Source organism: Nipponia nippon, unplaced genomic scaffold (genome assembly GCF_047370975.1).
Source record: "Nipponia nippon isolate SJK-2023a ecotype South Korea unplaced genomic scaffold, ASM4737097v1 scaffold_16, whole genome shotgun sequence".
NCBI classification, from domain to species: domain Eukaryota; kingdom Metazoa; phylum Chordata; class Aves; order Pelecaniformes; family Threskiornithidae; genus Nipponia; species Nipponia nippon.
This window is the reverse complement of record NW_028262332.1, coordinates 483,508-510,706: the sequence shown is the minus strand read 5'-3', so window position 1 is coordinate 510,706 and position 27,199 is coordinate 483,508. Positions and strand designations below refer to the sequence as shown.

The 27,199-nt window shown below is 65.7% G+C and overlaps 1 protein-coding gene across 2 annotated transcripts; it reads left to right on the top strand.

The window, feature by feature from the left end:
* Positions 1-1,810: 1,810 nt before the first annotated feature.
* On the top strand, positions 1,811-26,729 carry NPDC1 (neural proliferation, differentiation and control 1). Of its 2 annotated transcripts, XM_087753253.1 has the most exons (9): positions 1,811-1,960; positions 15,140-15,283; positions 22,306-22,413; positions 22,556-22,735; positions 22,862-22,928; positions 23,376-23,460; positions 23,615-23,694; positions 23,805-23,901; positions 24,966-26,729. In XM_087753253.1, exons 1-9 carry the CDS (start codon positions 1,873-1,875, stop codon positions 25,041-25,043), a joined length of 927 nt encoding a protein of 308 aa, XP_087609379.1. In that variant the 5' UTR covers positions 1,811-1,872; the 3' UTR covers positions 25,044-26,729. The 2 variants fall into 2 exon arrangements, with proteins under 2 accessions (XP_087609379.1, XP_087609380.1); XM_087753254.1 differs by lacking the exons at positions 1,811-1,960; positions 15,140-15,283 and adding an exon at positions 18,086-18,340.
* The last annotated feature ends 470 nt before the right edge of the window (positions 26,730-27,199 follow it).

The following is a 27,199-nucleotide window of genomic DNA, read 5'->3' as shown; positions in this document are numbered from 1 at the left end:
CCAGAGGTGCTGGGTCTGGTGGCACACGGGGACAGGACCTGGAGGGGACTTTGCCCACCGGCTGAGGTTGGCGTCTCTGTCACTTGGTGACAGGGACAACACAGGGCAGAAGAGGAGCTTGGCTCTTTCAGAGCGTATTGAAATCACTGAGTTTATTAGGGATTTGTATCAGCATAAATGGGACCAGTTTGTCCCAGTAACCCTTTGGTTTGGACCAATATCTGTCCCAGTAACCCTCCAACTCCACCTTCCTGCAGGGAAAAAAGCAGCAGGTTAAAGCTGTGGTTCCTGGCCCAGGCGTGGGCTCTTGCCTCAGTTCTCCCAGCACCATCACCCGGTGCCTTGCCGGTCCCAGAGGTGCGTGTTAAAACTGAGAAGCAATTGATGAGCACAGAGCTCCTGCAAATTAGAGAGCAAAGGAAACGCAGGGTCTTTCCTTTGGAAGTAAAACCCCAGGCTTTTCCAGATGGCTGGCAGGAGCGAAAGGCCAAGGAAATTATGGAAGAAAGAAAATTTTAAGAGATATCTATTCTGCTGGAGGCAGATGACAAGGCTCCAAGGAGAGTTGTCCCCACAGCCAGCCGCATGCCATGTTGTCACCCATCTCTGCCTGCACCTTCCTGCCCAGGCTTGGTGGCAGCGAGAGCTGTGGGCAGGCGGCAGCCCCTGCCAAAGCCCAGCCCCGCGTCCCCGGCATGCCGCACCCCCGGCCGCTCACTCTCGGCAAACCTTGGAAAGCCACGGAGCCGGCTGACAGCCTGCCAGGGCACCGCTGACGCTCTAACGGGGCTCCCACCGTGAGCACCGTCGGCTGGGGCCAAGCCCAGCCGTGTGGCGGGGCGCCGGCTGTGGGAATCCCTCCACCGAGAATTAGGGACTGAAATGGCAGCACATGTCGGCCAGCGGGATCGCGGACAGCGGGTCCCGTCGAGCATCACTTCATCTTGCTCGTGCCAAGGTCTCGGGTCTGTGCCCAGAGCACGGGGCTGGAGATCGGATGCCTGGGTTTTGCAAAGCTGCCTGTCTCAGTAGCCCCTGCTTCCATGGGGGAAACCCTCGTGCAGCCCCGAGCAGCTCTGCAGTGCTCGGGGACGCTGGGGACACTAACATGGGACCCCCGCCGGACACAGCCGTCGGCATGACTGGGGTGTCCGTGGGGCATTCTTGGGGCTGGTGGCTGCCAAGGCACATCTCCACCGTGCACCCGCTGTCCTGCAGCCAGCTGGGACGTTCGTGCTTCGAGGGCGACCCTGGAAATCAAACCCCGGAGACATGAGCCTGACCCAATGTGTGTGAGGAGGGATCGGGAGGGAGCTCACCCCGGGGGGATCTGGGGTGACCGGGAAGGGAGGGGGTGTTTCAGCCGTGCACAGCTCTATCCGAGGCCGGGGGCTGCAGCTGAGCTCTGACAAACTCAGCTCTCGCAGCCGGGTGCCGCAGCTGCCTGGCAAGCAGGGAGGTGACGGCTCTTGCCATCAACCCGGGCCTTGCCCCAGCAGCAACCTGACCCCCACGCGGGATTTCCCAGCCCCTCGTCCCCTGTTGCGACCGGACCCCACCATCCACCGGCCTCGCCCTGACCTCTGGTGCTGGAGCTGGGGCAGAAGCAGCGGAGCGTCCTCAACCTCCGGGCTCGCAGGTTGCATTTATTGGCTACGAGGTTCGATGGTCCCGCTGGGATGATGCGGGGATGAAGGCTCCGAGATGCTGCAGGAGGGGCGGGGCGGGGACCGGCGAGGGGGGCGTGGCCCACCCGAGGGGCTCCGCCCCTCGGGTGGGCCCCGCCCCCCTCGCCGGTCCCCCCCCCGCCCCGCCTCTCCCGCCACCGCCCGCAGCCGCCGCGGCCCCCACGCCCGCCCGCGTCCGTGGAGGATGGTGGCGGCCCGGGGCTCTGCCGCCCGCCGCGGAGCCCTGCTGCTTCTGCTCGCCGCCCTCGGGGCCTGCCGCCTCGCCCGTGCCGGTGAGTGCATCTCCGTGTCTGTGTGTCCCCCCGCGCCCCACCCGGGCTCAGCATCCGTGGGTGCTCAGGCGTGGGAGGGGGCAGCGGGTCCTTCCCCGCACCGTGGTTCCCGTGGACACCCCTCACCCCACCGGGAAAGCTGCCGTGGGTTAGGGGCCTCTCAGCATCCTTCCCCTGCATCCCCACGGCAAGGTGGGAAAGGGCCCGTGGGCTCCCCACCCACCCACGCACCCCCAAAAGGGTTTTTCCCACCCCAGCCAGGCCCCGCAGCGCTCCCCGGGGACGGGCAGCGCAGCGCCATCGCCCTCCTGCCTGCAGCAGGCAGGGGCCCTGGCAGCGGGCGGCAGCGGCGCAGGGCTGGTCCCCGGCAGCGGTGTGGGGTGGCTGAGGCACCCACGGGTGTGGGGCCTGATCCTGGAGCGGGGAGGGAGCACGGGCTTGTGGGAGCGGCCCTCGTGAAGCACCTTTACTGGGGAAAAAAATTTAAAAAAATAAAAAACCCAAAATAAAACCTGAAAACAAACAACTAAAGCTGCTGTGGTGACTGAGCCGTCTCAGGGAGCCGGAGCGCCCCGTTCGCTCGCCCGCCCGGAGCCGCTCCTCGAGGGGAGCAGCAGCAGCAGCAGCAGCAGCGTCGCCCCACGGGGCCGAATCGGTGACAGAGGCGTTTCTCCTCTCTCCTGGGGCAGAAGAAACGCGTGGCTTTCGGTTCCCTCCCAGCAGCACCGCCTTTGGCCTTCTTTTTGTTTCCTTAAGGGTTGTTTTGGGGGTTTAGGGTTTGGGTTTGTTTCTTTTTTTTTTTTAGTTTTGGGCTCTCGGTGAGTGCAGTTCCCCTCCCGGCGGGTCTGGCCCTGGACACGCGCCGCGTCCCCTCGCTCTGTGCCCGCTGCCAGGGTGCGCAGGGCCGTGATGGGCATAAGCACCAACCCCTCCCAAAACCCCAACCGGCCCCACGCGTTGCTGCCTGCGGGGAAACCTGGGGGCTGCCCACCCCTGCCCGCGCCGGCTGGAGGTGCGGTGTCCCTGCCTGCGGGACGGCCTGTCTGCGGGCAGGTGCTTTCCGCCTCGCTGGCCGCAGGAGCCGGGCAGCGCCTCCGCGCTCCCAGCATTGTTTGCGGATCCGATGTTGTTTTCCCTGCTCCGGCTCGCCGGAGGGGCGGACGCCAGGCAGGCAGCCTGCCGTCAGCCGAGGACGGTGCGGCCTCGCCACGCTCCTGCCTGCTCTGTGGGAGGGTGGGAAGGTGCGGGGTTTTTTTAAATCTCCCAGCTGTTCAAAACATCTGGGTCCTTCCGTGCTGGGGGGCTGCAGGTGGAGGTGGGGATGCTCCCGTGCTCTCTCTCTTCCCATGTGTCGAGGCCAGGGTGGCCCGGCCAGGGGTACCGGTGACACAGGCTGCGACGGGAGGAGGGAGAGCCGGGTGGCTCTGATGCAGCCACCGGTGATCCAGCATAATCTCCGCTGCCTCCGAATTTAAGGGGTTGGGGTGGGATAAGGTGGCCTGGAGGTGCTGCTGGGAAGGGACCCATCGAGGGGCTGCTCGGGGCGGCTGTGCCTGTGGGCTGTCATGGCGGGGAGGTAGCAGAGTTTCCCCTTCCCAGCCCCGGGGGGCTGCCGGAGACGAGGCAAGTGCGAGGGGCCTCGCTCCACCGGCGGCAGCCGGCTCCAGCGGCTGGGTCATCGCACGCTCTTGGCACAAGCGGGGTTGGGATGGACGGCTCGACCTCTTTCCCCCAAGCGAAGGCTGGGGACAGTTTCTTTGCCATGTTTCCAATCATGTTGTCATACTGCCTGGAAATGCTGATGGCAGCATCCCGCTGCCGGGAGGTCAGGTTTGTGAGGCACGTGGCAGTGGGGAGCTCTGGGCTGGTTTCTCCTGGGGATGGCTGAGGTGCCTGGAGGAGCGTCCCCGGGGATGGCTGGGGTGCCTGGAGGAGCATCCCCGGGATGGCTGGGCAGGGAAAGGAGTCACTGTCCTGTCCCCGCAGCCTTCCTCGCCGAGCGCAGCAGGACAGGGGAAACCTTAGCCGTTTCTTTCTGGTTTATAATTTCCCTTCGCGGGTGGATGGGGCAGAGCTGGGCTTTCTCTGGGGATGGCTGCAAGGTGGAGGTGGCAGGGCCAGGGGCAGCTCCCACTCCGGGGCATGCCAGTGAAGCTGGCTCCAGAGCTGGGGGAGAAGGTCCCGGACCACCATGCCCGCGTCCTCCTGCCTCTGCGGCTTCAGCAAAGCTTCCTCAAATGGGGGCTGGCGTCTCTTCCTCCTCACCTTCATCTGCCGGTGCTGCGACCCAGAGGCCTCTGCAATAGATGCCATCTCCCGGGACGCAGCGGCACATGGCACGGTGACATCCTCGTCTTGCCGAGGGCTTGATCCCAGCTGGAGGAAGGGCAGGAGCTGGCTTTGGCGGTGGTGCAGCCGGTGGTTTAGTTTCGGTTGATGCTCCTTAGTTGTCTTTTTTTCCCCCCCGTCTCTATCCAGCGCACGCAGCTTCAGGCAGAAACGCTTCCTCGCCTGTTTGCTGGCAGCATTTCCTGGAGCGTTAGTGAGAGCCAGACTTCTCACCTCTTCTCGAGTAATTTGGTTGCCAAATTTCATCTATTATTATTATTATAAACAAAAAAGGGTTTTCCAAATGGGATGATGGGCGAGAACCTCTTTTTTTAATAACCGTGAAAACCCCAGCCCCGCTGCCGCAGCCAGCGCTTTGCATCAGGAACACCCGGAGAAGCTGTTCAGCAAAGAACGAGTGGTCCTTTCTAGTCCAAGTGACCCATTTGGCCACGGGTGAACTGCCGGCTCCTCGCTGCCTTTGCTCCTCGTGCCGCTCCTCAGGGATGCAGGTGGGAGCACGGATTCCGGTGCTGATACCAGCTGATACCAGCTGCCCCAGCGCTGTGGTGGCACGGGGCCTTCCCAAGGTCCAGAGCTGGGCACAGCAAGGCAGGAGCCATCCTTTATGAAGTCCTCACGGCTCAGCCAGCAGTGGGATCGTCCATCTCTTGGCTTTTAGTTTGCCTGCTTTGCAATCACCGCGCTGGGGAGGGAGCCGTGGCGGGGTCGGGGCGCAGCGGCCTGTCCCCGAGGACCGTCGTCATCCTGACCGCTGCAGCTGGGGCAGCTCTTGGAGCATCGCAGCAGTGCCTGGTGCTGCGCCCGTGGCGCTTGCAAGGGCCTGGCTGCCCTGCCCAGCTTCCCAGGGCTCTGCCGGCGGGCGAGCAGGGGGTGGTCTCTGAGCCCCCCGACATCGCACAGGTCAGCATGCAGAAAGCAAGTATTTCCAGCCCTAGCTTTTTCTTGAGACACAGAGAAGGTCGTCTGCATCCCCCTGGTAGCGGTGGGCAATGGTGGGCAATGGTCCCGCTCAGTGGCGTGCAGCCACCCCATCCCTTCGAGCCCCGCCGCGGCTGCACGTCGGGGTCTCCTCTGCCACGCCGGTGCGGACTGAGCGTTTCCCGCGCGGCAGCTGGGGTGCCGCTGCCCCGGGAGCTGCGTGCTGCTCACACGTTTAATTTTCTGTGCAATTTTATTCTGGGAGATAACGTTCCCCCCCAGGTTCTCTGGGGTTACATTTGCTCGGCTGGCTCCCACCGTGAGAAATGAGCCCTCGTGCGTAGGCAAGGTGTGGGGGGAGCTGGGGACGTGGGGCATGGGGATCCCACTGGGCTCCGCGGGTTGGCACCTGCGCCAGGGACCTGGGCAGGGCTCCGTCCGCAGGCGTGGGGAGGGGGAACGGATGGAAAGATGCCCCCCATCTCCATGATCCCAGTTCCCGACGCGGTCAGCATCAAGGAAGAGTTTGTGGTTTATGGAAGAGACGTGGTGCAAATCCCTCCTCTCCTTTCGCTGCAGCTTGCTGGGGACCCACAAACCCCTGTGTGCCCACCCTGTGGGTGCGGGTGCAGGGAGAGCTGGAGCGCGGGGTGGCGAGACCGCGGTCCCGGAGCCTGGGAGATGCTGCGGTTACGCTGTGCAGGGATCCGCAATTTCCCTGGCAGCTCCGGGCACAGGTTTGGGGTCTGCAGGTGGTCTCGAGGGTCTGGAGCAGGACCCTGGCCGAACCCCAGGGCTGCACTGCCTGGAGGGGGCTCGCTGGGGCTGCCGTGGCCCCGCAGAGCCGCCCCCCTCCCCAGGGACCCCCCGCTCCCCAGGGGCGCCCAGGCCCTTCCCGCAGCATGAAGGGGAAGACGAGTCCAGGATGTTTGCCTGAAACGGCTCTTCTGGGCCACGGGGGTATTAAGGGAGGCAATCGGCTTAGCTCTGCGTACAGTGGGGCGCTGGGGACGGGGGGGTTATGCGGATGCTGGAGACAGGAGGAGTGACAGCGTGATAGGGACACTGGTGACAGGGAGGCTGATGGTGCTGGGGACTAGAGGGGTGATGGGGATGTTGGGGACAGGAGGGGTGACAGGGTCACAGGGGTGCCAGGGACAGGAGGGGTGACAGGGTGGCAGGGGCGATGGGGACAGGGGGGGTCATGGGGTGGCCAGTGTGCTGGGGACAGGAGAGATATGGGGACACTGGGGACAGGAAGGTTGATGGGAGGGGGCTGGGGACAAGAGGGGTGACGGGGATGTGGATAGGAATGGTGATGGGGGTGCCAGGGACAGGAGGGGTCACGGGGTGGCCTCTCCCCAGGCGCAAGGCACTGGGTCCCCGGGCACTGGGGACAGGAGCTGCCATCGGTCTCATCCCTGCATTAATCCCATAAACATGGTGCCCTTGTGCTTCGTCCCCACGGGCGGCTCTGGGTCTGGTCCCCGATGGGTGCAGTGGCTGCCCCCCAAAAGCCCCGGGCACAGCCCCAGCGCTGCTGCCAGTGCCAGGGCATCTCCCTCCCGTGTCTGGGCTTTGCTGACCGCCGCTGCCGCAGGGGTGACCAGAGCACTGAATGGCGGCAGCAGGCCTGTAATTAGCTGCTTCATGAGCTAACGCTAATTGCAACGGGAAGAAACTGGCCGTTAAGTGCCTGGAGTGCGCTTTGAATTGGAGGAAGGAAGCGCAGCCGGAGCAGGTCCCCGTCCCTGCCGCTTCCCATCCCGGAGCACCGCGGTCTGGCAGCTGCCCGCCCTAACCAGTGCACCCAGTGGCGTGTTGCTGGGGTCTCTCCTGCAGGGTTGGAGGGGGGCAAAGCCTTTGCAGGAGGGAGGTTTGCTCTTTGGTGGGGGGAACCCATCGTTTCGTGGGTGACACGAGAGGTGACACGTCAGCTGGCGGGGACCCTGGCTCGCCGTGGCACAGGGGCCCCCCAGGCTCCTGGCCCCTGTTCCCTTCTTGCAGAAAGGAGATGGCGATAGAGGTGGAGGGCAAAAGGTGGGGAAGGCGCCGCGCTCGTGTGCACCTGTAGCACCCATGGGTGGTGCCTGGGCTCGGCCGGGGATCAGCCGAGGAGCGCTCCTGGGGAGCCCGTGGCTCTTGCATGCGGGAGGAGCGGCTTTGCCTCGGGGAGCTCATCGTCTCGCATCTGTCGGGAATTATTTCCCAGCCGCCGGGTAAGCCGGCAGAGAGGGCGGCCCGGTAAGCTGCCGGTAACGTGACCCATCCTGCGGCCATAATTCCTGGCTTCCTGGCTGGAAAGGAGACAGTTTCTCTGAGCCGCAGGGGATAAAGCCCAAAAGAAATCTCTGGGTCCAGCTGTTTTGGCACTGTCTGCAGCCCTTTCCAGGAGCCCCGGGATGCAGCTCTGCATCCCATGGGCCCCCATTTGCTGGGCTCTCTGCCCAGCGGGCACGATGTCCTGCAGGTTTTTATTGCCGGTGGCGGCTGAGTCAGCGTGGGTGCAGCCGCGGGCGCAGCCCGGGCAGGGTGGGGTGATGCGGCCCCTGCTTTTCCGCCTACCTCCTGCCTTGCATGTCCGCCGGACACAGGCTGCCCGGCCGGGGGTCCCCGCTCGTGAGCCGTTGGAAAGCCATAAGGGTCGGCCCCTGTAGCCCCCAGGACCTGCCGATAAGTGGCCGTGTCCCCAAACCCCCATTTCAGGGTGACCAGCTGGTGGGAGCACCGAGGCCAGTGCCGGGCGTGGGTCAGACAGCGGGAGCAGGACGGACAGACTCTCCACGCCAAGCAAAGCCGCCTGTGCTGCTGCTGCTGCTGCCTCCAAGCTGCCCGAGGGTGTTTAATCAGCAAAATCGTGCTGGAGCATCTTTACCAAAGGCTGCAAAATGTCTCCCGGCAGCGTGGGACGGCAGCGAGGTGTGGGAGGGCTTTGGCTTTGCCAAAGAGCATCTGGCCCCGGTGGGTGCAGCAGTGCTTCGCCGGGGAGCTGCCACTCCGGGGTTTTATTTCCAGCCCGGCAGTGGGAGCGTGCAGGAGTGCGCGGCTGCTCGCAGATGGCTGAGCTGTGGCCATCTGAGTGTGGCCGTGCTGGCCCTTGGCCTGGCAGCTCCTTGGGTGCTCGGCTGGGGGACGTGAGCTCGCCCCTCTCGCCTCCCCACCGGCAGCGACGGGTCTGCAGGGGGAGCTCGCCAGTGGCCGTGGCTCTGCTCTGCCACGGCTCAGCGGGCAGGCGGGCGCCCTGGCAAGCCAGGCTCTGTGGGTGCTGCCATGCTGATCGGTCGGTGCCCGGCCAGTGTCAGGAGAGAGCTGGACCCGAGCCCTTCCCTCGAGGCTGCTCGAGGTGGGTACGTGCTCAGAGCAGAGCTGTAAAACCCCCTGCACCGCAGGGCGCAGCCCGCCCCGGTGCAGCCACAGCAGTGGTGCCAGGACTGCCCATCCCCTGTGGTGCCGGCCCAGTGAGGGTCCGGCACTGCGCCGCGCTGTGCATCGGGGTGTCCCAGAGCACCGTGGGGATGCGAGGAGGGAGCCGCCGTGCTGCGCGCCCAGCATTAGCACACCCAGCATTAGCACGCCGTGCTCGCACGGGGCCGGCCCCGCTACCCCGCTCGCGGCAGCGCCCTGCACCGTGGCCCTGACCGCTGGCTGTTTCGCCCGTCGCACCGCGCCAAACCTCAGAGCCCAGCCTGTAAAAAAGGAATTTAAAAAACCCCAACCCCTGCCCTCGCCCCAGCCCCGGTGAGCTCCGGGCAGCTACGAAGCCCATTGGTATTTGCTTGAGCAAAACCTGATAAACAAGACCAACAGTGGGTGGTTCGAGCTGCGAAGAAGAGCGAGGTGCTTTTTGGCATGGGGTGGCATTGGGGACAGCCCTGGGTCCCCGGTACGGGTGGGCGCACACCCAGCCGAGCCAGGGCCGCTGATGCAGAGCCAGCGGCAGGTTTGGGCAGGCAGAACCAGGGAAATGGCACATGGCATCTGGTTTTCCTTTTTCTTTTTTTTTTTTTTTTTTAATTATTTCTTCTCTTTCTGACTATCTGAGCCAAAGCACTTGGGGCTGGAGACAGCCCTGGAGCTGCGGGGTCACCCTGGCATGGCAGGGGATGCAGCATGTCCCGTTCCCGGTGGCGGCGCAGCCTCTGCGGGGCCGGAGCTGCCCTGAGCAGCTGGAAGGTGCCGGAGGCCGAGCCGAGGCCGGAGCCGCCAGCGCCCAGAGATGGCTGGGCTGGGGGACCGGGGGGTCTCGCTCGGCTCGGTGCCCCCCTCACCTGCCGCCAGCGAGGGGGCCGCATCCTCTGCCGCCTCCCGGCTCTGCCTGGTCCCTGCCAGGGTCTGGAGCTGCGGTTTGCCAGAGCCATTTCCATCCGTCCGGGTGCCGTCTCCCCTTCCTGCAGCGCCCATCAATCCAGCTGCTCTTCCCCTGGTGCGCCAGGCAGGTTGCCAGAGCGGGGAACAGGGATTTTTCTGGCTGGTTAAGGGGTTTGAGTAGCAATGACCCACAATCCTGCTCCCTCGGCCTGGCAGAGGGAGGCTGCCTGGTGCTCCCCCTTTCCCCAGCCCCGAATCGCAGGAGCAGCTTGAGATTTTGGGGTGCCTGTAGACGAGGTCTGCTCTAGAGCGGGGACGGGCTCTGGGGTAACACCGGCAGCTGGGGAGGTGGAGTGTTCAGGGTTGCCGAGGGTTTGGCATCCCCCCACCTCTGGGGAAGCCTGGCTCAGCCCCTCCTCGCCCTCTGTTTCCCCCTTGGCATTGAACCTAGAGGGGGACAAGACTCTGGGAGCCCATCGTGATGGCCTCAGGGCTGCAGCAGGCAGCTGCCCTCGGCAAGGCTCCCGTCTCCTCCACCATGCACCCCCGCTGCCTCTGCAGGCCCCTGCCCGCCCCGCACTCGCTCCGTCTCTTCCCGGCGCTGGGTGCACACCGCGCTGCCCGTGCTGCCTGTACACCAGGGCTCCGCTGCGGGCAGCCCGCTGGGGGTGGTGGCTCGAAAGCAGCCAGCAGTGGCATTTCAGCCAGGTGACTGCCCATGGTGGCATTTTCCATCATTCCTGGGTGGGGACGCTGCCGGCGAGACCGTCCCTGCGGTGGGAGCACGGTGCAGCCGAGGTGTCTGCTGCGCAGGCAGGGCAGGCAGGGGGCATGCTGCCGGGGGTCCCTGCGGGGACACCCCTGTCCCCAGCCTGCAGCGCAGGGCTGCTGGCACTGTCCCTTGGCCGTGACAAAAGCTGCTGGGCCGGACCTCGGCGCCCGCCTGGCTGAACCGGGAAAGCTGGAAGCTGGGCCGCGAGCCCTGGGTGGCCTCGGGGATGGGAAGTCTGGTGACGCGTGGCCTTGGCCTGGACAAAGCTGCCGAAGCAAAAAGCAAACAAGCACTTTCAGCCGCAAAGTGCTCTCCGGTGGGCCGGCACGTGCCGGTGCTGCTGCAGGAGGGGGTGGCGGGGGGGGGCCAGGCTGCGTGGCCGCGACCGTGCCACGTCCTCCATCCCCAGGAGCGGTGTGACGTGGCCAGTGTCCCCCTGCTCCCGGTTTGCCGGGAGCCCCGCTCTGCTGCCTCCACGCGCGGGAGGGGTCTCCGTCTGCTGCATTTTCGGGGGCAGGAGCACGGCGGTGACGTGAGCGGCTGCAGGCAGCGGCAGGGCTCCCGCAGGGGCTGCTGGAGCGGTGGCAGAGCCGTGCTGGCCGGGGCCGTGGTGCCAGCGGCTGTGCCCGGGGAGGGGGCATCGCTCCCGGGGGTACGGCCGTGCCTGAAGCCCGGCTCCTCTCCGCCTGCTTTCAGGTGCAAAGCAGCAGAGCAGGGGGGATGCAGCGGGGTCAGGGAGCCCAGCAGGGCTCAGGGCCACTGGCACGGTGTCGGTTCCATCATCGGTGTGTGTCACCCGCGGTCGGTGTCTGCAGCGGGAGCAGTGCCAGGGCTGGGGCACCCGCCCGGGCGACCCCATGCATCCAGCCTGGCTTTTGCTGTATTATGGTGGCCGCTGGCAGCAGAGGTGGTGACCACCCCGCTGACCCCGGGGGCCACGTCCCTGGGCTCGGGGGGAGTGGGGCTGGGGTTTTCGGGTGTCTCAGCCCCCCCCTGCTCCTGCCTGCTGCTGGGCAGGAGCATCGGCCCCTGCCCTGGGGAGGCTGCGGGGCAGAGGGAAGCGAGACCTCATGGGCTGGGGTGCGGTGTGGGGCAGCACGCCCGCCTGCCTGCCCACCCATCTGCCCGCCTGCCCGCCTGCCTGCCTGCCTGCCTGCCCGGGGCTGGCTCCAGCCCTTCAGAGCCAGGAGCAATTTGCAGAGCCCGGAGGAGAGCCCCAGACGGTGCCAGCTCACAGCGGAAGCGCTGGGAGAGCAGGCAGGCTGCAGGCAGGCTGCAGGCAGGCTGCAGGCAGGTCCCGCAGCAGGTCCCACGTCACCTGGCTGGAGGAGGAGGAGGAGGAGGGAGTGACCTTGGAGTGGAGCTGGCAGACGCCACGCCGCCATGGGGCCTGGACTGCCGCCGCTGCCGCTGCTCCGCCATGCCCTTGGCCACAGCCATCCTTCTGGCCGCAGCCATCCCTCCGGCCGCAGCCGTGCACCAGCGTGTGGAGGCTCAACGTGGGAGTGGAGACCTGCACCCCTGTTCGGCGGGCACCCCGATATCCCCCCCTGCCTGTGCCCTTGCTGCTGTGCGGGGCTGGACCCCGCGGCCCTGTGTGGCCTGTGTGAGCTCTGTGCCCGCTCGTCCGCCGCGGCTGACGCCCGATGGGCTCTGCCAGCTCAGGCCGCTGGCGCTGGGGCCCCGTCAGCCAGGAGGCCGGGCGTTGGCGTTGCCAGTGCAGGGAGCATAAGCACTCAGACCAGTGCTCAGTGCTAATTAATTACCCTCTTACGTTAACTTTTATCTCTCTATCTGCGGCAGTGACACAGTGGGGGCAGTTCCTGCCTTCCCGGCCACCCGGACATCCTCCTGGTGTTACTGGTTTGGTTTTTCTTTTCACCTGTATGTTTTGGCACGAGTGTCAAAAAACAGCTTCACCCAGGGCCGTGGCTGCCAGCAGCTCCGTGCCCTGCCCAGCCACGGCGAGACGCTGCCGGACCCTACGGCATTTGGAGGGGTGCAGCGGGCACCCTGCATTGTGGGTGCTCTTCAGGGTGCCCATGCACTGATATCTGCTCGCTAACCACCGATTGATTACACATGGGGAGCTTAATTAGATCAGTGCCCGCCTGTCTCGCTCCTAATCCCAGCCCGTGACAGCTGGGCAAGCACAGCTCGTTCCTCAAACAGAGATAACGACCTTTTATATATTCCAGGCTGGGGTTTATTTAACCAGTTGCTGGGCTCTGGCTTGGGGCTGGCTCCCCCCGCCCCTCCCGCTGCTCCAAGGTGGCTCCGAGGGTCCCGCTGGAGGCTCCTGGTGCTGGTGGCCACAAGTGCCGGGCGGCCCGCGCCGGGGTGGTTTCCTCCTGCCAGTGAACCGCTTTCGGCAGCGCCTGTTTTGGGGGCACATGGGTCAGTGGCACAGGCGGGCGTCGCCGGTGTGTCCCCCAGCGCCCCGCGGGGATGTGGCATGTCCCCACCCCTGGGGCCGCACGGTACCGAAACCTCCTCCTGCCCCTGAGCGGCTGTGGTTTGTGGCCATTTTGTGATTTTTAAACAAAGCGGCCTTGAGAGTGAGCCCGGGGCAGGCGAAGCAGGCGGCCGAGTCCAATTTCTGTACTTAAACACCCGATTATTTTGCTGTTAAGCATGAATTCTCCCCCAGCCGCCTGGCTGAGCCCCGCACCGTCCCCAGGGAGCAAACCCGGCTCCTGCGGGCACGGGGGTCTCTGCCCCCCACCCCAAGCGAATCCCCTCCAGGCCGCTGTACCCGGGACGGGGTTCAGCCAACCCCAATTGCAGAGAAAACCCTGCCCGCACGAGAAACCGCTGCACCGAAGGCAGCTCTGCCCTCCTTTGGCACTGTCGGCCGGGGGGTGATGAATGCACTGCCCCGTGGGGTGCAGTGGGGAGGGGTCCGGGCGCAGTCTGGGGGCCATTGGTAGCGGTTGCACCCTCCGGTGAGCAGTTTAATGGTGAAATGGGGCCGTGCAAAAGGGGATTTGTTGCGGGTGGCATCCCGCTTGGCATCCCACGCTTGTTGCTTTGGGGTGGCATCCCGCTCGGCACCTGCACCCTTGCTGGGGGAGCAGAGCTGCCACAGCGGCCCTGGAGCTTTGTGTCCTGGTGGCTCCATCCTGCGCCGGGACTCTCCACCGTGCCGTGCCAGGGCATGGCAGCGGCTGCACCCCTCACCCTCGGTGTGCTGCAGGGATGGGGATGCTCGGGAAAGCCCCCAAAGTTGGGGTGCCCCTTCTCATGGGGTGCTCGGTGCTGTGCTGCGCCGGGGCTGTCCCCGGTGCTGCCATCCCTCAGGGCATGGGGACAGGCAGACGGCGGGTGCTTTGCCCGCGGTTTCGGCGTGGGCGGCCGGGGACGGCTCAGGGAGCGTGGGATGGTGCTGGGAGCCGGCTCCTGCCGTGACTCATCGCCAGGCTGGGGGCGGCCAGGCCTGGCTCTGCTCCCGGTGAGGGCCCCGCAGCGGTGCTCTCCTGCCTGCTGCTGCCGGTGGGAAAGGTGTGGGCATGGCCACGCACGGCAAGGTGAAGAGCAGGGCTAGGGCAGGTGTGCGCACCCCCCATCCAGCTGTGCACCCCCCATCCAGCTGTGCCAGCCCAGGACATGGACACGCTGAGCGGTGCCCAGCTCCTCACTGCCCCCAGCTCCTGAGGGAGGGACGTCCGTGTTCGTGCCGCGGCAGTGCCAGCAGTGTCACCATCCCCAGCAGCGGCTCCTGCTGCTGTCACTGAAAGCCAGTGCAGGTGGGACCTGTGTGCTGGCCCTGCGTGTCCCTGTCCCAGCTGGTCACGGTTCCTCTCTCTATCGCCACACACCATTTGCCACCCTCACCTAGTCTCACAGCTCGGCTTTGCTTAGGACCTGGGGACTTTGTGTCCCCCCATGAGGTCCCACTGGCTTGAGCCAGGCTGGGGGAGGACCGGGGCTGCTCCTGGCCATGGCAGGCTGCCACGGCATCACGAGTACGGTGAGTCCGGCTGAGGTTGGAGCGTGGGGCTTGTGCCTGCCCCAGGTACCGGAGGGGTCCCCGGGTCCGACATGGAAACGGGATGCCCCGTAAAGCCATGAGGGAGGTTTGGGCCGCGGTATGTCACCGGGGGAGGGCTGGGTCCCTCCATTTTTCCCTGTCACAATGTCAAAGGGATGGAAACCAAAGCTGCCTGTGATGTCCTGTCACGGCTGAGCTGAGGCTCTGCAGGGGGTTGCTTTGGGGTTTTTTTGGTTTGACAGCAACCACACAAGCATCGGTTTGTGTGGTTTGGATTTCAGCTGCCAGCCTGCTCGGCCACTGCCTGCATGGTGCAGGCGGCTGCTGGAGACCCTCGTCGCTGCCAGCTCTGTGGGATTCAGGATGCCCTGCAGCACCCTGGGGCTTGGGGCGTCCCGCGGGATGGTGACACCCTGGGGCTCGCGGTGTCCTGTGGGATGGCGGCACCCTGGGGCTTGGGGTGTCCCAGGAAACGGCAGCACCCTGGGGCTTGGGGCATCCCATGCAGGAGGATGGGCACTGCCTGCTCTTGCCTGCAGGCAGCAAACAGCCTTGCGCAGGTCATAAAATCATAGCATATCTTGAGTTGGAAGGGACCCATAAAGATCATCGAGTCCAACTCCCAGGTCCTTAGAGCCCGTACTTAAATTGCAGTCAGTAATGGCTTTGTGAAGGCAAAGGGAGGCGAGGGGCAGCTCCGGTGAAGCACATCTGCACCCATTAACTGCAGCAGGAGCTGCCCAGGGTGGCTGGGTCCCACGCCACGCAGCCACGGAGAGACCCGGGGGAGCGTTTGACCCCTCTTCTCCTCCTGACCTGTTTTCTCCCGTCCCCGCAGCAGCGTCGTGTCCTCGGAGCCTGGACTGTGCCCTGCAGCGCCGGGAGTTCTGCCCGCCGGGGTCGGGCGCCTGCGGCCCCTGCCTGCCGCCCTTCCAGGAGGACAACCATGGACGATGTGTCCCGAAGCAGCTCTCACCCAGCGGTAGGTGCACCCACCCCCCGCAGCGGCCCCTTCTGCAACCCCCTGCCCTGCCTGCAAACCTGCCTGCAAACCTGCCTGCAAACCTGTCCCGCACCTTTGCAGCTCCAGGGGGTTCCCATGCCCCGGGGCAGCCCCCTGCCCCAGCAGCACCCCTGCGCCCTGTCCTTGGCTTCTCCTCTCCGTGGCAGCCGTATCCCCGCGGGGACAGCGGCTCTGCTCCCTCTCACCCCAAGCCCCAGCTCGACGCAGTTGTGAGGGGGTTTTGGGGCTGGCGGGGAGTGCGCGGACCCGACCCGACCCCGCTCCTTGTGCATCCTCCTGCAGCCGCGCCGGCAACCGCGTGTGCCGCTGGGCTCTGCCAGCACCCAGGGGTGCCCAGGGATGGGAGGGGTCCGGGCGGCTGCCAGGGCACTCCGGTGTCTGCCTGGCTGCTCTGGGGCAGGGGCTTTTCAGAGCAGGGGACGTGGCCGCGCAGAGCCCCAGGCTTTGCAGGAGCAGGGTGGCAGCTTTCGGTGCACGGAGCTGTGACTCGTGCAGACCCCGTGGCCGAGGCAAACGGGTGCCTATGGCCTCACCCGTCCCGGGGCTGAGCCATGCCGGTGTTTGGGATTTCAACACCTGGTTCCCATTGGTTTGAGATGTTGGGCTGTGGTTTGGGGCTGCCATCTCCTCCTCTGGTGATGCCCAGCACCCACGCTGGGAGGGCTGGAGTCGGCAGCGCTGGGTAGGAGCCCTGCCTGGCTGCGTACGAGGGCACCGAGGGCGGCACTGGGTGTTATTCCCCAGCCCCTTTCCCACGGGAGCAGCGGGGTGCGGCAGCCTGGATGGCTGCGCCAGTGGGCAGAGATGGGCAGAGCACCCCGGGGAGCAGCAGCCCGCGGTCACCCGTGCCGCCCCGCACAGGGCTCTCCCACCCGCTGCTGCGGTGCGTGGAGGGTGCTCCGGGTGCAGCCACGGCACCTGCGCCCCGGCTCGGCCGCATGTCGGTGCTGGGGGCCGGGCACGGGCATTTTTTAGGGTGACCCTCAGCTCTTCACGTGTCTTGGAAAGCTGTAGGCAGGGCTGTTTCTGTGCCCCCCACCTCGTGGTTTTTCTTGCCGATTGAATAAGCAGGTGAATTAAGACTGTAATTACGGCTCCACCCAATTATTTTTGCTTTAACTAACGCGGAGTGGCCTCTGTGCAAGGGGAAGGAGCGGGGACCCAGCCGTGCCCTCGCATGCCACTGGGTTTCTCTGGGGACCACCTGGCTGCAGGCTGGGGGCTCTCGAGCCCCTCTGAACCTCCTCCATGCCGCTGCAAACGGCATCAACCAGCGTCTTCCTCCAGCCCACCCTTCTCTGCCTGCTTTTCGCTCCCGCTGCCCCCACAACCCTCTTGCTAAAGGGGGGTTGGTTTTTCCCCGGCAGGCAGAGCCCGTGGTCCCTCCTGGAGCCCGGCTGCTGCCTGCGGTGGGCACCCCTGGCCCTGGCATGGGGCTGAGCTGGTGCTCGCCGGGCAGCGTCCCCGCCGGCACACCCCAAGGCCTGGCGAGCTCCCGAAAACGCGCAGCGTGGCTTGTCCCGTGGCGGGCGGTGCGGGCCAGGAGGACAAGCGCTGGCTCGCTGGGCCATGGCAGCCCCCCCTGCACCCGAGCTGCTGCCGGCATGGAGGGGCCGTCTGGGTTTTTGGGGGGTTGCTTTGTGTTCTGGTTCCTGTGGCTGGAGCACATTTGGGGTCCCGCCGGGGTGCAGCCAGAGCTGCCCTTTGCCCGCGGCTCAGCCCGTGCTTTGCAGAGGGTGGGCACATGGGGGATGGCAGAGCCCCTCGTGCCCTTCGTGCCATCAGCCTCCGGGCAGGGGGATCACCCCTTAAATCAGAGGGGAGATCCCCAAAGCAGGGCCCCGACTCTGCACAGCCCTTTGGCTCTCGACTGACATGGGAGCGATGGCTGGGAGGGAGGAGAGAGGGGACGGCACAGGGATGGGGTCCAGGCTTGGCGCTCGGCAGCGAGCAGGGGTCCAACGGGCAGGTGCCCCCTGCCACAGGCTCCACATCCACAGGTACCAAACAGCTTGAACAGTTGTTTGTGGTTTATTTTTTAATGTGAAGTCTTGGGAGTAAATTCCCCTCTCCGAAGGGCTGCACATGCGCCGGCATCTCCATAGCAACCCTGCTCCATGCCGGCTTCGGCAGGGAGATGCGGCCGCGGTAGCATCCTCGCCCGGCTTCGGCTGCGAGATGTGGGACCGCGGTAGCATCCTCGCCCGGCTTCTCTGGGACCATGGTAGCATCCTCGCCCGGCTCTGGCAGGGTGATGCGAGACCACCACCACTCTGAGAGGATGCTGGGAGGGTGCCGGGAGGATGGAGACCATCCCAGGGTCTCTCCCAGCCCCGTCCTGTTGTCTCAAGCAATACCACCACCTTCTGGCAGCAAAAGTGTGGATACAGGGGAGGAAAAAAAAGGGGGATCCCCTCCCAAATCCTCTATTTTAGCATGTGGGGGAGCAGTAGCATCCTGAGGATGCCCAGCTCCTTTTGGTAGGGAGGTACCGATTTATTTTCCATGGGTGCTTTTTTTATCCTCGGTTTGGCAGCAGCACCCAGCTGCCCGGTGCAAGCGGGGGAGCCTGCGAGGCTGCAGAGGGGCTGCGATAGCTGCATTTGGGGGGGGATGCAATGCAAACAGGGGGGGCTGCTGCAGGTCAAGGATGCCTAACCCTTTAAAGGGGCTGCCCACGCAGCAGAGCTGCGTGGGCAGCCCCTTTAAAGGGTTAGGCATCCTTGAGCTGCTTGTGACAGCCGGTGAAGCTGATCCCGGGATCCCGGCTGCCACCGTGCTCGCTGCCACACCATCCCCACGATTGGTTGTGGCTCCTGGCAGAAGCGTGGGCAGCAGCCGGGGCTTCTCCTCCAGCGTACCTGTGCAGGCAGGCAGGCGCCGAGAGCAGCTTTTTGGGGTAAAAAGCGGCAGTTTGAGGTCTCGGGAGGGCGATGCGCGTGAGCGGTGTGTTCCTGCCATTGATGACGGCATGCGTGGGTGTCTCGGCGTACCCGGCGCAGCACCAGCACGGAGGTGAGATGGGATGCGCGGGACCTCAAGATGCGGTGCATCCCGCAGCCGCTTCAGCCAGGCGGGCAGCTGGCTGCCTGCACCTCGCTGGTGCTGCCTGCACCTCGCTGGTGCTGCCTGCACGGGGTTCCGAGTCCCCGAAACGCTGCCAGGACCAGGGTGCTGCGTGCCGTTTGAATGTGCCGTGATGGGTTTGCATGATGTGGTTTGGGCTGGTGGGTCCCATCCCTGCTCCTGCTCGACTCCACCGGCACGGACCTGGGGCTGAGCCCCGCTGGGCTGCGGGAAGCGCTTTGGGAAGAGGGGGAAAAAGGGGTCCCAGCTTGTGGACCTGGGGGTTCCCCCTCCCCGCTTGCTGTGCTGCCAGGAGGGCATCAGCCATCCTGGGGCAGGACTATAGAAATAAGTGGATTTGTAGGAATTTTGTGCCCTCCTGTGGAGACTGTCCACATCAGGTTTCCTCTGCCCGAGGCAGAAGCCACACATGCCCCTTCTTGCTCCCTGCTGTCCCCAAACCCATCACGGTGACTGGCGAGATCCCTGTGTGCATCCCAGGGTCGAGCCCTGGCGACCCTGGGGAGGGGAAAGCCCCACGGGGGGGCCGGGCTGGCTACTGTGTGCCCTGCCCTCCCTGCTGCAGGCAGGCGGGGGACCTACCATGAGAGGGCACCCGTGCCCTCTGCAAGCCCTGGGCAAGCCCTGTGTGCACCCTGCCTGCCCTGTGCATACCCTGCCTGCCCGCTGTGCGTGCCCTGTGTGCACCCTGCGTGCACGCTGCGTGCTCCCTGCCTGCCTTCTGCATACCCTGCATGCCCGCTGTGCGTGCCCTGTGCAAGCCCTGCGTGCTCTCTGTGCATACCCCTGCATGCCCGCTGGGCAAGCCCTGTGTGCACCCTCCGTGCTCCCTGCCTGCCCTGTGCATACCCTGCATGCCCGCTGTGCATGCCCTGTGCAAGCCCTGTGTGCACCCTCCGTGCTCCCTGTGCATACCCTGCATGCCTGCTGTGCATGCCGTGTGCATACCCTGCGTGCACTCTGCATGCCCTGTGCATACCCTGCGTGCACCCTGCATGCCCTGTGCAAGCCCTGTGTGCACCCTGCGTGCACCCTCCGTGCCCTGTGCATACCCTGCGTGCCCTCTGTGCAAGCCCTGTGTGCACCCTGTGTGCCCTGTGCGTACCCTGCATGCACCCTCTGTGCCCTGTGCAAGCCCTGTGTGCACCCCGTGTGCTCCCTGCCTGCCCTGGGCATACCCCTGCATGCCCGCTGTGCATGCCCTGTGCATACCCTGCGTGCTCCCTGCCTGCCCTCTGCATACCACTGCATGCCTGCTGTGCATGCCCTGTGCATACCCTGCGTGCACTCTGCATGCCCTGTGCAAGCCCTGTGTGCACCCTGCGTGCACCCTCCGTGCCCTGTGCATACCTTGCGTGCCCGCTGTGCATGCCCTGTGTGCACCCTGTGTGCCCTGTGCGTACCCTGCGTGCACCCTCTGTGCCCTGTGCAAGCCCTGTGTGCACCCTGTGTGCACCCTGCCTGCCCTGTGCAAGCCCTGCGCATACCCTGCGTGCACCCTGCATGCCCTGTGCATACCCTGCGTGCACTCTGCATGCCCTGCACATACCCTGTGTGCACCCTGTGCCTACCTTGCACGCACCCTGTGCCAGCCCAGCACGCCCAACTCGCTGCAGCAGGGCTGGGGGGGCCTCTGGGAGCCCCCATCTCTGCTCCTCCTGCAGCAAGAGCCAGGGCCTGGGGCAGCTGGGCAGGAATCGGGGGTCAGCCCCAGCCCCCTGTTCCCTGGTGAGCAGCCCTGGGCCCGCATTTCACTGCAGCGTTTCACCGCAGCGTTTCACCCGCCCGCGGTGCCCGGCAGGAACCGGCCGTCGGTGCCAGGCTGCTTCTGCCCTGCAAATGTTGTGGGGTGGCAGATGTGGCATCCCCGGGGGAAATCACAGCTGCTGAACACAACAGGGGTGCGGGGATTTTTAGCCGCTGAAAGGGAACTTGGCGATAAGGCTGGTTGATGCAGGTGAGCAGCACGGCCCGGGCACTGCCGGCAATGCCAGGAACCACAAACGGCAGAGCTGCCTTGGTTTTCCTTCTGCTGCTTCGCACAGCGGAGGCTCAGAGTGACCTGGGAGCTGCTCTTGCTGGTTTTCCAGTTGTTTTTTTTTTTTCCTTTTCCAGCCACGTCACATTCATCCTCCTGAAGCCTCGGCTGCGTCTGCCCACGGCTGAGGGGTGTCGGGGCAGAGCCGGGCCGGGCGCCCCGTTGGTGGCAGCACCAAGGCAGCCCGGTTCCCCCAGGCCTGACGGTGACAGCATGGGCTGTCCCCTAGGTCCCATGGGAATGGGGACAGGCCTTTCCCTGAGCGCAGTGGGGAGCCAGAGCCGGGCTGTCCCCATCCCGGGCGCAGGGCTGTCACGCTCAGTCCCATGCCAGCTCCCCTGCCCGTCGGGAGAGCCTGGCCCCGCGCCGGCACCTTGGCATCATGGCACTCGCCCGTTGGTGGTGGCACAGCCCCAAACCTGGCACCGCGGCGCCATGGCGCTGCTTTGCAAATCACTTTGGGGGTGGAAATAACGGGGTGCAAAGAGCTGGGGAAAGCCGGGGCTCATGGGGTGCTCTGGCTCCTGCCAAGGACGGGAGGCTGAGGGGCGGTTCGGGAAGCCAGGGGACACAGGGGATGTGGGGACAGTGGCTCTTTATGGACTTATTTAAAGCAAGAGTCTCCCCCTTTTAAACTGGTTTTTGGCTTGTGTGGCTCTGAGTCACAGAGCGGCTGAGTGGCCTTTGTGCCCAGCTCCGGAGGGAACTGGGGTTTATTTCCAAACACCGGGAGCGAGGACAGATTCCAGAGGAACCGTAATTGTTATAACCTTGAATTATCCGGGAAGCGAGCTGCGGGTACCACCTCGCCTTTGTATGTCTTGATTTACCCTCCAGGGCTTCCCGCTGGGGACAGCCTGAATACGGGGGCAGAGGGAGCAGGGATGGGGACGGGGACGACTCCTGCCTTTGAAGTTGAGTTTAATCCTGTTAAAAACAGAGTGGTGAGCGTCGGAGCTTGACTCCGCTCGGCAGCCTGAGGACAGCAGCTCCACTCCTGCCCCACACTGTCACCCCCGTGGGTGGGCACCCCCAGGCTGGGGTGGGGGTCCTGCCCCTGCCCCACGCCGCAGGGGCACCCGGCCTTTGTGGGTCCCTGCCGTGGACCGTGCTGGGGCAGCCACCCGGGAAATGCCCAGCCACCCCCGGCGAGACAGGATGGTCCTCGCTGCGTGGGGCACCCCGACCCCCTCCCCAAAGGGGCCGCATCCTGCCGGGCGCTGGGCAGAACCCGGCCCCTCAGCTGGAGCGGGGGTTCCCACCAGCTCCTGGACAGCCCCGGGTGAGCCCTGCTCTGGGGTGGCTCCAGTCCCCTGGGCTGTACAGGACAATTTGGGGTGAAAACCAGCGTTCGGGTGTCCCCTGCCTGCTCGTGAAATGGCTCCGCTGCGGCTCTGTGATTCGCCCTGCCAGAGCTGCCCCTCGCACCCCGCAGCGGCGGGGCACCCGTGGGGCCTCTCCTGCTCCAGCTTGTGTCCCTCCTCGCCCCTCACTGCATGGCCCCGGGTGCAGGGACACGGGGGTCCTGAGCAGCGGGTGCTGGCAGCCTCCCGCTCCTATGGGGCTCTGCAGCGGCTCTGGCACGGGGGCACTGTTGCTCCTGCAGCCTCCAACATTTGTGGGGTGAAAAGCATCCCAAAAGCAGCGAGGACACGTGCAGATCCCAGGTCTCGCTTGGCTTCGGGACCGCCGGGGAGCCCGGAGGGCTGCATCCGAGTGGGCTTGGACTCCAAACAAGCATTTGCTCGTGCTGGGACGTGAGCCCCTTCTCGGGAGGATGCTGGGTCCGGCCCTGGGGCTGGGTGCGCGGCCGCGTCCCGGGGTGCCCGTCTCACCTCACTCTCTCCTGGCGCAGGGCGGACATCCGTTCCCAGCTTGGAAGAAGAAATCGATCTCCTGGCAGACGTGCTGGCCAGGCAAGAGGCTCCTCGCCCCCACCCGCTGCGGGATGGCAAGCCCAGGAGTAAGTGCCTGCTTCCCCGCTCCCAGCGCTCTCTGCGGCGATGCCAGGCGCCCCGCGGCAGCCAGACCCTGCACCCCAGGCTGGTTTGCCCTCCAGTGCTGCCCGGGCACTGCTCCGCTCACGGCTCTGCCTTCTCCCGCAGCCACCCCAGTCCCTGCTGGTGGCAAACAGCACGTGGCCAGCAGGCTGAGAGAGGGGCTTCTGCAGCGGGGTCCCGCCGGCAGCGAGGCAGCCACCACCCTCCCCACCTCCACCAGCGCCGCTGTCCAGAAGTACCCAGTGGAGGCATCCCCCATCCCTTCCAATGACGACGTGGTGCTCGGTGAGACCCTGGGGACAGGCAGCTGGCGGGAAGGGGCTTCACGTCCTCGCCGGGGAGGCGTGGGCCAGTGGCACCGTGCCACCAGGCTCACCCGCTGTCCCTCTGTGTCCCGCTCCACCTCTGCAGGGCTGATCGTGGTGTGCACAGTGGCCGGGATCTCGGCGCTGATCGTGGCTGCGGTCTGCTGGTGCAGGTGAGCCGGGGGCTGCTGGTGCCAGCCAGTCCCTCAGTGTCCCTGTGCCCACGGGAGCTTGTTCCTGTGCTTCCTGGGCACGTGGCAGGGTTTGGAGGAGAGGCAATAGCTGTCCTTGCCAGTCCCCTGCAGGTACAGCATCTGCCGGTCATGGCTGGAGGACGGTGGTGGGACACCCCCGTGCCAGGCACGGGCTCCTGGGAGCGGTGGCACCTGCTTTGGGCATCGCTGTGGCGCTGGGTGCTGACACCCCCAGCACATCGGTGCCTCGCGCCCAGGCCCCGCGGGATGGAGGTGGCTGTGCCTGGGGGTGCCACCCGTCGTGGGTGCCATCGCAGGGAACAGGGATGTGGGTGGGAGGGCTGAGCCCCCCCAGCGGTCGCTGGCTCCCGTATGGAGTCATCCAGGCCGGTGGCTCCTGCTGACTGCTCTCCTCTCCCCGGGCAGGCTGCAGAAGGAGGTCAGGCTGGCACAGAAAGCAGACTACTCGGCACAGCGAGCGGCCAGCCCCCTGCCCTACGACAAGATCTCGGTAAGGCGCCCGCGTCCCTCCTTGCAGGGTGTTTGGCGCTGGGGCCAGGCGTGTGCTCTGCTTGAGGGGCTTCCGACGCGGCGGGGGACACCCGCCAGCCGGGCTGGGGCTCTCCGGAGCCTGGCCTCCATGCCTGTCCTCGCTTTCTCCGCAGCCCGGGGACAAGACGCTGGCTCAGAGCGCCCAGATGTACCACTACCAGCACCAAAAGCAGCAGATGCTCTCCATGGAGAAGTAAGCAGCCCTGGGAGCAGAGCCGGTCGCTGGTCCATGCCCTGCCATTAACTGGGGTGCCATTAATCATCCCCCTGGGCTTCAACCCTCTCTGCATCCTCTCCCCCCAGGCATAAAGAGGAGCCCAAGCTGCCGGACTCGGCATCGTCTGACGAGGAGAATGAGGATGGAGACTTCACCGTGTACGAGTGCCCTGGGCTGGCTCCGGTACGGCGGGCACCGGGCGGGACCCTGTGCGTGTGGGGTGGGATCCAACCCATGCCTGGGATGCGCAGTTCCTTGCGAGGAGCCTTTGAAACACATCCTTCATCAAAACCTGAGATGATCCAACCCCTCTGCTTCCCCCATGTGCCTTGGCCAGGTCCCACTGGAGCTCTCCAGTGGGCAGGAGCGGGTGCCCCGGTATGGGTGCCCCAGCATGGGGCCGTGCCCTGGGGAGCGCTGCCCTGGGCCCCAGGAGCCCGCGCAGCCCTTCGCAGACCCAACCCCACCATCCCTGGGGTGCCAGGGACGTGGTCACCTCGGGCTCTTGGGCACCAGGACCAGGAGCTCGTCCTGGTGCCTCCTCAGCGCCCAGCCCGGGGACCTGTGACCCCTCAAAGCCAGGGGGGACTTTCCTGGCTGGCAGGGGACCCCGGGGAAGGGCAGCTCCTAACAGCCCTGGGTACAAAGAGCACAAAGGGGCCCCGAAAGGACCCTTTCACATGGTAATGGCTGCGGAGCCTGGCCATCAGGGCCCAGATTAAGGGTCATCATTAGGTCTTTACAGGCCCATTAAAGGGCACTTGATGGCAGGCAGGCAGTCTGGGCTTGGAACCCCATTCCTGCCAGCCAGGCTGGGCGTCCCCTCCTGGGGTCCCCAGTCTGGGTGAGGAACCCCATTCCTGCCAGCTGGGGCTGGGGTCCTGTCCTGGGGTCCCCAGTGTGGGCAAGGAACCCCATTCCTGCCAGTTGGGCTGGGGGTCCCATCCTGAGGTCCCCAGCCAGGCTGAGGGTCCCATCCCATCCAGAACCATGGGTTTTACACACCAGCATCCCATCCCAGCATCCCCAGCTGCTTCTGGTGGGGAGGCAGCGCCTTTTCCAGGGGTGACGGCAGGGTCCTGGTGTGTGTCACCCCGTCCCAGCCCACGAGGTCCCCCCATCCTCCCTCCTCCCCGCTGGGCTGGGGTTCAGACTCAAACCCCTGGGGACAGGGCAGCTCAAACCCCAGCTGGTTTCTGACCTCCTGCCTTTTCCTTCCACCCATCCCGCTCCCTCCGCCGCCGCAGACCGGAGAAATGGAAGTGAGGAACCCGCTGTTTGATGACTCCTCCTTACACCCCTCGAACCCCAAGTCGCACCAGTAACACCCCTCCTCTCCTCCGCCCGAGCTCGCTACGGACTCTATGCCCAAAGCCAAAGCCCGGCGGGGCGGCCGTGCCGGAGGGGCACCCGCAGCCGGGCGAAGGGGCGCAGACCCCGCTCTGCCAGACTGTTCGACACCTGCCCAATAAACACCCACTAACAGCTATGGGATGGGGGGGATCGCCCCCATTTCCAGCGTCCTTGTCCTCTTTGCTGCTCTGATCGCGTCCCTGCCTTGCCCTTCGCTCACCGCTCTCGGGGACACGCCGGCCCCACGGGGCGGGCGGCCGCTGCCGTGGCACAGAACCGGGGGGGCCGCAGCGCTGTCTCTTTGCATTTGGCTTTGAGGAGGGGGCTGCTGCCCCGGCTGCGGCTGGGCTGATGCAACAGCAGCTGGGAAAGGGCTGGAGAGGGGATCAGAGAGCGGGAGAGGGGCCGGGGGGCCTGGGCATGCTCCTGTCTGCAGCGGAAGGCGTCAGGGCTGCCAGCCTGCCCGCAGCCCCTCGGCCAGGGATGGAGACTTTCCCCAGCGTGGGTAGCATTGCTGGTGCCTGGTCTGTCCCCTCCTCCCCAGCCCGGGCAGCCCCCGGCAGCCAAGGGCAGGAGCAGGAGCAGACTCGGGCAGGCGCTGGCATCGCTCCCCGGGATGCACCTTCGGATGCCGCCCTGCAGGGTGCCCGGCCGGGAGCAGAGGCTCTGCCCCGGCCCCTGCACTGGCTCCATCCCCTTCTGGGGGTGCTGGGCCTCAGAGGCCCTGGGGCGCAGGCGGTCCTGGTGCCGCTGTGCCCTGGGATCCCATGCCGGGCTGTGCCGGCCGACAATGTCCTCACAGCAGCCCTGGGTGCTGGCTGAGCTCTCACCCCGGGCCTCCGTGGGGTGAACGCTCAGAAAAGGCTCAGGGTTTTGGTTTTTAAGCCTGTGTGGCCATGGGGGAGGAAGGAGCGAGACTGGTGGGGGCTTGGGAGGCCGGGAGGGGTAGCCAAGGCCCGGCGGCTTTGCTGCGCTGCTTCTCTGCCCCACGGAGCCCATGCCCTTTGCAGCATCCCTGCGGAGCCCAGCCCGGCGCTCTCTCCAAGCGTCCCTCCGGGGCAGGGCACAGTCTCTGCCACTCCATCCCAGGCACCTCCTGGGCTCCAGAGGCCCCTGCCCCCCTCCACTGCCCGTCTCTGCATCTGGGCTCGCCAGCCCCCACCGACAGGTCCTTGCTCAGAGCCCAGCGCCGTTACCCGGAGCCCCCCGGTGCGTTGGCCGTGACCCCTCCAGCATAAGGCCCGGGACAAGTTTTGGGTTGCTTTTCACAGGCGTGGCTTCACATCCAGACCCTGGCGTGGACTGTCACAGCCACAGGTGACCTGTTGCATGCAGGTGGTGTCTTGCACAGGGTGGCCTCTTGCATGCACGGGGGCTGTTGCACGCTCAGGAGCCATTGCAGGCTCAGGAACCGTTGCACGTGCAGGCAGGCACAGGCAGGGCAGGCAGCAGCGGCAGGGCCCTGTGCTGGTGAGCGGTGGTGATGTGGGAACGTCCCCGGCGGGGTCGCTGGCAGGGGCCGTCACTGCACAGATCCTTTCCCCGCACCCTGCTCCCTTACCCGTGGGCTGCTGCCCTTCTCCCCACGCCCCTCGTTGTTGTATGGATTGTAGTTCTTTTAAAAGGAGATTTTATTAAACGACCATGTTTGAGACCCATGCGAGTGTGTGGTGTGGGGCCAGGCTCACCGCTGCGGGGCCCTGGGCTCGGAGCGCTCCTCTCGGGAGCGGGGGGGGGACGGGGAGGGAGGGTGCTGCGCGTCCCCCATCCCAAAACCTTCCCTGAGGAATGGCGAGAGCAGCCGTCCTGCTCCTGCAGCTGGAGCAGCCTCCAAACCCTTCCCAAGGTTTTTCCCAGACCCGACAAGAACCAGAGTTTATTTTCTTGCTTCTCGGCGCTTGCCAGGAGATGATTCCCCAGGGAAGGGTTGGGTGGGAGCCCCCGGCCCGCACCCAGCCCTGCAGCACCCAGCGCCCACCCGCCCCCATCACCCCTGGCCCCCAGGGCCGGGCCCTTCGCACCTCGGCGGGGCCGGCAGATAAGGGCTATCGTGTCCCCCCATTGTGTGGAGCCTCAGCTCCGCTCCCAGCCCTTTGATCACGCCAGCCCCCCATCAGGCCGATACAAT

Coding starts and splice junctions, on each gene's coding strand:
- NPDC1 (XM_087753253.1), top strand. CDS start 1,873: ATGGTGGCGGCCCGGGGCTCTGCCGCCCGCCGCGGAGCCCTGCTGCTT. Junction 22,414..22,555: donor GCGGGATGGCAAGCCCAGGA/GTAAGTGCCTGC, acceptor CTTCTCCCGCAG/CCACCCCAGTCCCTGCTGGT. Junction 23,902..24,965: donor AGTGCCCTGGGCTGGCTCCG/GTACGGCGGGCA, acceptor CCGCCGCCGCAG/ACCGGAGAAATGGAAGTGAG.